The sequence below is a fragment of the Saccostrea echinata genome, unplaced genomic scaffold, assembly GCF_033153115.1.
Source record: "Saccostrea echinata isolate AGI-Se365-2 ecotype Australia unplaced genomic scaffold, CSIRO_AGI_Sech_v1 ptg000005l, whole genome shotgun sequence".
Lineage (NCBI taxonomy): Eukaryota > Metazoa > Mollusca > Bivalvia > Ostreida > Ostreidae > Saccostrea > Saccostrea echinata.
Window position 1 is genome coordinate 6,517,488 of NW_026889754.1, and position 11,917 is coordinate 6,529,404.

General features: G+C 32.2%; 1 protein-coding gene across 1 annotated transcript; it reads left to right on the forward strand.

Moving 5' to 3' along the window:
* The first annotated feature begins 7,968 nt into the window (after positions 1-7,968).
* On the forward strand, positions 7,969-10,768 carry LOC133180017 (uncharacterized). The gene is made up of 3 exons (XM_061314639.1): positions 7,969-8,339; positions 8,851-9,069; positions 9,600-10,768. Exons 1-3 carry the CDS (start codon positions 8,004-8,006, stop codon positions 9,933-9,935), a joined length of 891 nt encoding a protein of 296 aa, XP_061170623.1. The 5' UTR covers positions 7,969-8,003; the 3' UTR covers positions 9,936-10,768.
* Positions 10,769-11,917: the final 1,149 nt, after the last annotated feature.

Consider the following 11,917-nt stretch of genomic DNA (forward strand, 5'->3'; position numbering starts at 1 on the left):
TTTCTTTGAAAATCTTCTTCTCTACTCCTGGGTATTATTGAAACAAACTGAATACATAGTTATGATGAGCAAGGGTGACTCTACGAAAATTGTGAAATTCATGGCCCCTGGGTCAGGGGCTCTGGTGTTAGGGCGGGGCTATATAGATCATATAGTGAAAGTGCATTATTTCTTTGAAAATCTGCTTCTCTACTCCTGGGTATTATTGAAACAAATTGAATACATAGTCATGATAAACAAGAGTAACTCTACCAAAATTGTGAAATTCATGGCCCCAGGGTCAGGGGTTCTGGTGCTAGGGCGGGGCTCTTTTGATTATATAATGAAAATGCATTAAGTACAGGTCCACATAGGAATCAGGCAATCGGTGATAAGTCGAATATTTCATATTCGGCCAATATTTTTTTTATATTATTACTTGATACAGTAGTAATTAAAATAAATCATGATTTTTCCAAAAAGGCACATCCAGGCTGTGATATGTTACTATAAATAGATTCGGGCATTTATGTGCCAAAATGTTAACCAAAAAAGAGGAAGTTGAGTACAGAAGTGACAAGTGTTGTTGTTTTTCATAAATTATCTAACCCTATTTTATTTTGAGAGGAGTCTGTATCCTTCTTGTATTAGTTGTCATGGAGTTGATATGTAGGTCGTATCCATAGTAACCATTGTAATTATATGTCAAGACATTTTGGATGTCACAAACATTGTGAATTTAAAACAATATTATTAAAAACAGCAAACACATTATGTAACTTATTACACATGGAAAAATAAAACAACTGCTCATTATTAGTTTTCCAGTTTAAAAAGTGTGGAAAAATCAATTAACAGTTTTTAATGAAAAGGAAAACTATTGAGAAATTTTGATAAATTGCTTGAAGTTTGACAAGATTTTTTCCTAAATCTAAGTGCATTGTGTGTAAAATTTAACTTTTATTGAATTTTTTCTTAATTACATTTATCACATTATTATGAATTTTTCTATTCAATGTACTAAGTTTACTCTGGAATTAATTTTATTTCTCTAAAATAGTTTTGGAGAGAATTAAGATCGGGATCGAAATTCTGTATATTAAGTACCCAACTTTGATGATTCCAGATTTTTTTCTGTTTTTATTTTAAAAAGCTGTTAAAACTAAGCAGGCGCATCCAGTTTTCTTGTATTACTTTTTTCATATAGTAAACATGATGACCAATCACTGTCTATTTGGATGATTCTTCTTATATAAGCATTTTTTTTTTCATTTAGTTTTTCAGCTTTTACTGTTTGTCAAATACTAACTTAGGCCTATATAATACATTATGCTACATGAAGACATTATTATTATGTATAAACAAGTCAGAGTATGTTGGTCTCTGCTAGCAATGTCCTAAAACTGTCAACTTTTATAGATAAAATTATAAATTAATTAAGTTCTTTGACTCCTTCTAAATCATACTACAAGTATATGAAAGGAATGTAAAGGATTTTGTTCAACTGCAGAAAATGATGCAGCTGCAACATTTGATTTCCTGTACCATTATATGAGCAGCAATATGATATTTTTAATTGCATATTTAACAAATATGTCATGTTGTTCAACATACTAAACTACCGTAAATGTTTTAATATGAAAATTTCCAAGTTTGTTCTTAAGAAATCAACAATGACCAATTTGCAAAAAAAGTTTAACATGTTTATTAAATGTTAACAATTTATAAATTACATTGTACATTATACAAAGATCAAAATTTGTAGAAGAAAAGTTGTTACAATATCAGTTCTTTATAATCATCATTCCATCCCATGATTTTTTTTTTTTAACAAAATGCTTTTTCAACTATGACACTACTTTTCAAGCAGATATGCACATTCAAAATTCTGAACTTGATCAATTTAATGTATAGACTTGTGGTGCTTCTACTTTTGGATGGTTTCAGTTGTTTTCTCATATAGTACTCGCCACTCTAAATTTCAACTGGTATGCTATTCCCTTTGTTTACAAAAGTTAATGAGCAATGTAGGACTGAAGTTCTACCTACACTACTGTCACCAGCTTTTATGATGGTTAAACACAACAAAAGGCACCAGATTCACTGCTCGATGTGATTTTAGAAAATTCTTTCATTCATAAAGATTGTTTCCTCGTTTTTCACTAAATTTTGAAGTTTGGACAGGAGAAGAAAACCTCGACTGTTCGAGAAGACCAAAGAACTCTTCTGCAGCTTGAACTTGTCTGAAAAATTATATGCAGTGGCATATTACCCAGTATTTTAAACTCTGAATAAGCATAAAATTTAATATTATGAAACAATTTAATTACTTAGCTCTAATAAAACATTTTAAAAGTATTAAGCAAGATATTTTTTTAATTGGTAGTTTAAAATAAAATAAATATCTATACACATTTTATAAAATGGGGTTTTCCTAATTCATAGGAAGGATTTCCAAGAAGAAAAAAAATTGCACCCAACTTTGAAATGATTTTGAAAAAGACCAAAAATTAAGGCACTTAAAGCTTAATGGAAAAAAGCTTGCTTATTATTTTTGGTTGACATCAAAAGGGTTTTCCTCACTGTTAGCTTAAAAAAACTACTTACTTGCACGTTGCATCACATGAAGTCCTTTTTTGTGAGAAGATAATTTCCATATTTCAGCAGGATTTCGGGAAATAAATCCATAAATGTTAGATATATGATTGTGTCTTGAAATAACCACAATCAAGTGTTACATAGGCTATGTTGTTGTTCTCAAATGGAGTGTTGCATGACTCGAATAAGTCCGCATTTCCTCGCCAACATGACTTTATTATTGAGAGTTTCAATAAAACTGCTGTTTGGCAACGATTGTTTAAAGTGCGTTGTGTAACGCGAAGATCAATTTTCTTTGAAGTTTGTTATAAACTCTTGTGCATCTTTGATAACGCAGTCAAACTGTAAAACTATAATAATCCTGCCCAAATCCGCATAGTTTCGAGCAACCTGAACCCGATGAAATTTGACACCCACTGTATCGCTAGATTTCAAGGAAAAAGATGTTTAGTTTGAAGTTAGACATTCCTTAATTTTCAGTAGATTAATTAAGCCAAAATAAAATGCCAAATTCGATGTTTAATCAATTTGATTCTGTTTTTCGGCATCAGCGTACTTAACAACGGAGCGCCCTCAAGCGACAAATTAAGTCATAAATCAAGAACGATAACTGAAATTCACTAATATTGGAAGTAATTATCGGGGTAGTAAAGGATAGACTCGCAATTTTCCAAACTTTTTAAATTTAAAATTATAATTTTTAAATAGCTGTTTCGTTGTTCATTATCACTTTCTCTCCTAACGTTTGCTGTTTTAATTTTTTAAGGTTTCAATATCCATACCATTGTATAGATTTGTACTACTCATGTTCATAATATTTTCTCAATATATTGCCTATTAAATTAGAACAAGCCTGATTATTTCCAAATCATTGAACATATGTAATATATATGTCCTGATGCATAACCATGTGAAGTTTCAAGTCAATTCTCAAACACTGACTTATCACGGAAATTTGATTTTGCCTGATTCTTACGTGGACCTGTACTTAATTCTTTGAAAATCTTCTTCTCTACTCCTGGGTATTATTTAAACAAATACATGGTCATGATAAGCAAGGATGCCTTTTCCAATTTGTGAATTTCATGACCCCTGGATCAGAGGTTCTGATGTTAGGGTGGGACTCTATTTATTATATAGCGAAAATGCATTAATGCTTTAAAAATCTTCTTTGCACCTGGGCATATCAGAGGCAAAAAGAGTAAAAGTTTTAATAAGGAAGGGTATTTTTACCAGATTTTTGAACATCAAGACCTTTTGGTTAAGTGTTCTAGTCCAGGCCAGGGCTCTATTAATTTGTATTCTACTGAGAGGAGTTATTCCCCTTTGTCATTTACTTGTGATAATTAATCACTGTAAATAATGTACTTCAAAGGTTAATAGAATAAGAGAATTATGCAAGAATTTTTATTGTATAATACAAAAAGTACTTTCATAGTTTTAATGATCAGGTAGACTTGTCTTATTAAGGTTTTCCATCCCTAATAGGAACTAATTCTCTATCCTTAAATATCAATCACGTATATAATACTCTGATATAATTCAAAGAACTTTACAGTAGAAAAGGATTTGCCAAGTGAAAGTTTCAAAAATGTAATTAACTAAGCAGTATTTAATTAATAGAAATTGCATTGAAGTCTATGGAGACAAGCGATTTTTTTAAAATTAAAATTCAGATAATAAGAATATCAATAAATACTGTGGTGGAAAGATGCATTAAATCATTAGAAATAGAATGACAATTGAAAACAATTTTTACCGTATATTTTTTATTACTTAAAAAAAGAGGGAGATAACTCTTCAACAAAGGTCAAGTCATAAATTAGGACACTTCCATTCTTACATGCTAATAGTAATAAATGGAGATTATGTCTAAATATACTTAGTATTCCACTCGTACACATCTGTTATGTATTCAAATTCATTGAATCTGAGGCTATTAGGGATGGAATACCAGTACCTTAAATGTTCATCAAAGACCAAGAGTCTTACTCAGGCCAATGTAAGAGATTTCCACAAGGAATTAAAAGAGTACAGAAGCACTGATAGTTTCTTAAGAGCGAGTCTACGAGAAAATCATGCAAAAATAAAAATGTTACACAAGTCACATTAAAAAAAGATTATTTTAACTACATCATTTTAAAGAAAATGGACCTTAACATCTGTTGTGAAAAAATTTTCAACAAATGAATGCTCCTATTTGAGATAGCCCTGAATCTATTTATAGCTCTCTGGTGGGCTGGGATTTCAAGGAAAATTAAGCACTTTTATAAGCCCTTTAAAATGTCAAATAAAACAATGATTTTGGGTATTTTTATTTTCTATGTAGAATTAATAAGTATTAGTTTTTGTATGAAGTTAAATTTTATTTACCAGATCTTATTCATTTGGGAAATTTAAAAGGTTTTATTAAAGAAAATCTACTTGACTATTTATTTGTCTATGGGAGACACAGTGCTGTGTTTGATACACGCAGCTAGGTTAAGGCTGTCCGAAGGCTTAATATGCATTAAATATATACTATTTTATATTGAGCTATGTTTTGATGTCAATTTGTTATCTATGTATATATAAACAGTTAGGTTGTAAAGAAAGTTGAATAAGGTATTACAAAAAAGCATTTTTGTGATGTCACATGACTGTGTTGATCACGTGACGGACACGTATAAATTTTCTTAAATGTTGCACAAAAATCGCATTGGCACAAGTGAAAAACAAAATTATTGTGAACGGCTTGTTACATAAACCAATTAAACGTATTCTTGGGTATATATAAAGTGCTGAGGGCAAGTCTGAATTTTATTTCATAAGAAAATATTTCACGAGAAATTCAACTTACCCACATACAAGGGGTCATTTTCCACTCTTAATCGCAATTTATACAAAATAGGATAAATTACATACAATCCCCCAGCAAAATTCAGTTAGAAGACATATTTCTCTAGTAGATTCACACAGAATATATTCAATTAATCCTTATTATTCACTTGTGCCAGTCTAATATATATAGGATTTATAAATTCTAACTCTGTTTACAGACATGTTAGGGGGGCATTTCACATTTTTTTTTAATTGTTTGAATACGTACATGTTAGACAAGAAAAAGTAATAACGATATTATACTGCAAATATTCACCATCATAACAGCCTTAAGGGGATGAAGGACACATGGTCACATGACTTTGTTAAACTACGTCATAGTCTCCATTTATATAAGTGCAAAACGTGTAATGCATCAGTTCTTGTATAAATTTTTGACATTTTTTTTTCTTTAATTACCATCTTATATTAAAAAAATAAAAAGTTTAACCTTCTTGTAAACATTAACAAATTATGAAAAAAGATTGATCCACTCCTCTGTTTCTTTAAACTGCGCGTCCAACAAGTCGGTGACGTCATACACGATCTGCTAGTACAGCAAGATCATACTCGGTGAATACAAGGGCGGTATTATTATGTAAAAAGAGGTCGTACATGTAATCAGTATATGATGAAGTATTTTGAGAAACGGGGAACACAAAAATTATTTTTGCATGGCTGATGACGGAAATCTTATGTAGGTATATCTTATTTCGCTTATTTAGCTTACGTGTGACGTCATAGTTGGTTTTTCCCGTACTCGAGAAATGTAAACATGACAAGTTTTTGACCTGCTTATGTCGTCTTAAACGATGTCCTGTGCAATATTGAGGTCAGCTTCACCATTCGAAATTTTTACAGTTAATCAATAATTTGAAGGACTTGCATTTCAACGTAAATTTAAAAATATTGAATGATAGGATTTTTTGTAAATTACGTTTTTTGTTGTTTAAGTTGTCTTAAAAAGTTCGTAATTTTCCCTATCCAGATGCAGTGTGATAGATGAAACTTGCCTTTTCGAATTTTAACCCCAATTCATACTCTGAAATATTTTAAAAGATACATGTTCACTTACATATTTTTTATATATGCTTTAAAAATTCAATTATGGACAGAGTAATGAGACCGGAAACATGGAGAATTAAAACACCACTTAGATACTGTAGGGCATAATATTTGTCAATCAATATCTCTAAAATAAGGTAAGAAACCTAATGATATAACTGCTTTAAGATATGTGGGACATACTTAATAAGAAATATACAAAATATAAGAAAAATTGAATGACAAGTATTTTTTCAGCTAAAGGTCCTTCTTCCCCTTAAAACAACAATCCAGACACATGAATTAAACATCAACGTAAAAAAAATTCTACATGTGATGTTAAAGGAATGTAAAAGTTATGACACTTTCCCCGTCATGTCAGCTCAAGTATGCAGTGACTTGACGTCATATGCCATTATGACGTCATATCTAGGTAGTTCAGAAAAGTTACTACGGCTGGTACACTGTGACATTCTTCGGACAGCCTTATCCTAGCCGCGCAACGGGTGAACTTTTGTTTACATTCATTTATCTGATTTAACGTGAATTGTTACACATTATCTTTCAAGGAATTTCTTGGATTTACGATAGGTCTCAAGAAATACACCTTTGAAACTCTTTAATTTTTTTTTTTCGGAATTATCGATCTTTTCGAACTCTTCAGTGCATGAAGGGAAAAAAGCCATTGTTTACATGGAGGGAAAATGGCAGCGATGTCGTCTGGGTGTGTGATTTTGGTTGTGAAGAAAAGGCGATATATTATTTGAAAGACTGTGTAAAACAAACCTTTCACCATCTCAGATACCTAAATTCGAATTCTAAGGGTATAGATCTGCCCGAAAGTTATCTAATACAGAGCAGGTGTTAATGTCATCACGTTAGCACAACTAGACAAGAAAATTTGCCAAAAACACAGAGAAACGTTTGGCCTGTACTGGAAACGGAGCAAGCGATCTTGTGTACATCCCTTTCATGGAAAATCTAAAACAAAACCAGACAGAGGCATCACACCAGTTATGAGTCGGGAACTTTGGTTGCGTCTACAGCTGTCAGTCCGGATAGGCGAAGGTAAATAAGAAATTTGTCCAAATCTACATTTTTTTTCAAATGTCACATGTACTGAATGTCTTTGAATTATTATTATTATTATTACATTTATGTTTTAAATTTTCCCAAGAACAAATATTGAATATATATACCTAAACTTGCTACTTATTTAGTTGAAAGTTTATTGCAACAAAACAACTCGACACCAGAAACACAAAATATGATGTATTTTACTGTAGAACATGTAGAATGAATACATAGATTAGTATTCCCCGAATTGTCACTAATTTTCCAAGTTTTAATGACCCAGACTCTAGGACAGAAAAGTGGGTATGAGAGCCCTGGTACAAATGTTTACCCTGCAATCACCGCTTGCATTGACCTAATAGCACCGATCGATAACTCTTGAGTGTGCTAAATATAACTCAGTCCCACAATGCATTACGCGCGTCGCCATACTTTCGGACAATAACATCATGGAGGTGTCTGAGGTGGACAATGTATTAGCAGTTAATATTAGCGAAAAACACGAACGCAGAGGTGCAACTAAGCATTGTGCTTATGGTCTATGTAAAAGTGACTCTAGATATATGGGTAGACTAGGTATGGAAGGCGTTTTCTTCATTCGCTTTCCACAATTTCATCGGGAACCGGAGAAATGTACTCGATGGGCCAGTGCATGTCGACGAGAGCATTTTACTGCTTTGTCAGTAAAGAAGGATACATATATATGTAGTTTGCATTTCAAGGGCGGTAGAGGCCCCACGGAAGAATATCCTGACCCAATTCCGGCAACAGCTACCAAACATGAGGTAAACACAGCTGATCTGACCTACATGTAAAAACTTTTTTAAAAGGCCGACATGTCAATGTTTATGGTATTATGTTCATTAGTCTAAAATATCACACTAAGATTATAGGTAGATACATGCGAATTTAACAAATATTGTGTACCCTGCACTACAATAACGTATATATCATATGCCAATAGGGTTGAAATATGTGCTATATTCTAATAACATATCACTGTTATAAGTAAAGTGTGGCATTTTATCATAATTTAAAAACAAATCGCTCTCAACAGAGTTGTTGACAATACAAGTAAGACGTTCATTCTCAATCATGGAAATGTGTGTGCGTGCATGTAATGTTTGCTTCATAGAACCTATATTGTCATGTAAAATTCCCAAAAATATCAAGAGTAAATAAGTAGTGGGTTCATATTGTCGAATATTTTTTATTTATTTGATATCATAGTACCACTATGCCAAATTATATACATATCTAGAAAATTTAAATTCTTATCGATATATTTGTTTTTAGCTTGAAAAATTTGTCAGAAGCAAAAAGAGGCCGTTAGTGCGAAAACATTTGACATGGTCACCAGAACCCAAACGCAAGAAGAGTGATTTGGTGAATATAGACATTGTTGAAACGAAAGCTGCTAGTGCACCGTCAGATGAGGATCATTGCACTACTAATCATGATACAGTCCAGGCAGCAGAGGCATTATTAATGTTGCAGAATTCTGAAAGTGAACAAGTGAGTTAAACTTTGAGGGTTTTTAGAAATTTTCTGTATTGTATCAACAGACATTTGCTATCTCTCATTCTCTAAGGTATATATTTTTTAGAGGTGTGTCTGGTCAAATGTGTACTGGCTCTTCCATCTAAATAATAAGTTGTATATAAATACTAAATTATTTTTACAGTGACAATACATTTTCTCCCACTTTGTTAAAAATTGAAATGTATTAAAACAACAAAATGCTTTCATTGTTGTTTCATTACTCAATATAATGGTAAGTTTGTTGCAATAGTTGTGAAAAAATATGCAGGTGATGCAGTTTTTCTACAATGCCTGCAACTGATTTGCTTACATGATTCAACAAAGAAATCATTTAGCATTCAATTAATCCTGATCAGGTAGGTTTAAGTTAAATGTAAGGTCTTCCATCTCAAGTTCTTTTTTCATGTAAAAGTTTTCAGTGGTTGACACTTACCAAGTACCTGTATGTTTAAAAGAAGTTGATCTTTGAAGGAGTAAGAGTCAAAACTTATTTTATTTTGCAGGTAAACATTGTTTCTGATGGGCAGAAAGGTCTAAATATCCAAGATCCATATTCCATGTTAAAGAATTCATGTGATGAAGAAACCCAGACATCATCTTGTTGCTTAACCTTGAATGAATCTTTAGCATTAAAATTAGAAAATTTTTATTTAAAAAGCAAGATTTCTGAACTTAAAAAAAAATGTATACAGTCAAAGACATTTTCCATTGCTGATGTGAAAGCTGATGACAAGAAAATGATATTTTACACTGGTTTAACTTATGGGCAATTTATGTGTTTGTGGAAATTTCTGGGACCAGCCACTAGAAATCTTTTTCGAATAAATAATATTATATGAGGAAATTTGAGCTTACACCATCTAAGTCGAGGGGACCAAAGAGAAAATTGTCACCAGAAGATGAACTTTTCCTTACACTGGTTAGACTTCGCCTCGGATTATTGCATACCGACTTAGCCTATCGTTTTGGTGTTTCAGTTAGTACTGTCAATGACATAACTTCAACATGGATACAGTTCTTATATTAACAGTTTAATAGACTACGAAGTGCTATGTTTCCATCTAGAAAAATAATTGGCAAGCACTTACCAAAGTCCTTCAGAAAGTATAGAAAAGTACGTGTAATATTAGATGCTACTGAGTTTGTTACACAAGTGCCTAGAAATTATGAGCAGCAGGGTAATCTTTACTCTTCTTATAAGAATCATTGTACTTGCAAAGTTCTGATAGGAATAACACCTTCAGGTGCAATATCGTTTGTATCTGATGTGTTTGAAGGGGCAATTTCTGATAAGGAAATTTTCAAAAAGAGCAAAATTATGGATAAAATCAATCCAGGTGATCTGGTCATGGTAGATCGTGGATTTAATGTTCGAGACATTTTGTTGCAGAAAGGTGCTGATATTGTAATCCCACCATTTTTGGGCAATAGAACCAATTTGTCACAAGAAGAAGAAGCGCAGACACGTGTTATCGCAAAATTACGAATTCATGTTGAGAGGGTAATAGAACGCATAAAAAAATATGAAATTTGTAAGAAAATTGTACCTTTGAACACACTGTCAACTTTCTCCCAAACAGTCTTTATTGTTGCATGTTTGGTAAACTTTCAGAAACCAATAGTCAAATAAATGTGATGAAAACTATTGTGATTTCAATGTAGATTTTGAAACTGAATAATCTTTGTCAGAAGAAATTAATGAATTTGATTTTTAACCATTTTCTGTGGCATTTTCAGGATTTTCTTGATATTGTTGGTTTAATCTTTAACTGATCAGAAAGATTACCAATACCTGTATGCACTTATTTACTTATCTGTGAATTTGCAAAATAAAACAGTACACAAGAATGAATGAAAACTTTGTTTTATTATGTACAAACGTAAACTAATACTTAAACTGTATAATTTCAAGTTCACGAGGTAGCCGCATGAGGAAAAATTCTGGAACAAGATATTCTCTATGAAAAGCCTCAAGTTGAGGACACATGTAAGACCACAAGTCATTACTGACAGATATTCTCTCCACTGACATACCCTTTGGAGACCAGACAACAAAGTCGCAAACGTCTAATTCACACAAAGCTAACTGCATTTGAATCTGATAATAGTATTTGTGATTTCTTTTGAGTCTCAAATTTCCTTGATTATCTTTAACACAACAAAAATTTCTACATTGCTTTGTTGACAGATTGTCTATGAAATTCAAGGGATTACAATTTCTAAGCACATATGGGCATTTGATCTCAACTAGACCCTTTGTTTCATTTAATTTATCAATGAATATTCCATCAGGACTACATCCAAGAGTAGGGTGTTTTGGGTTCAACCACAAACCCGTTTCCTGCACATTGTAGTTTGGATGTTGTTGTCTGTAATGTGCAAGAGCATCAGATTCATGTTCACTCCCATACAGTAGGGCTGCTGTTATAGGGGAAACTGACCACAGAAGTCTATTGACTAGACTCGTAATACCTGTTCTGACACATTTGATATCTTTCGCATTTGATGCTGTTACCCTGCACCATCTATTTACCTGCCAGTTCAGAGATAATGCCTGACCTACTGTGTTATCAACTACAAATGGGGAACATTTATCAGAACACATTTCTTTTAAATTATCAATAAATTGTCTACATTGAATCTTTAGAATATCTACACCATAATCATCTATGCTGAAATTTTCATAATGAAAATCTAATAAATTTGTCCATCCACATTCTTGTCCATTCATGACTAAATTTGATAGAAATTCATTTTTCTGTGCATTTGATACATCATTCTCCCTCAGTTCTTCAGGTCTTGGATCAGAGTTTAAGATATT

Bases quoted from the DNA above. Each gene is read 5' to 3' on its own strand.
- LOC133180017 (XM_061314639.1), top strand. From the start codon at position 8,004: ATGGAGGTGTCTGAGGTGGACAATGTATTAGCAGTTAATATTAGCGAA. The intron at 8,340-8,850 runs GTAAACACAGCT...ATTTGTTTTTAG, and splicing joins CAACAGCTACCAAACATGAG to CTTGAAAAATTTGTCAGAAG. The intron at 9,070-9,599 runs GTGAGTTAAACT...TTTATTTTGCAG, and splicing joins AGAATTCTGAAAGTGAACAA to GTAAACATTGTTTCTGATGG.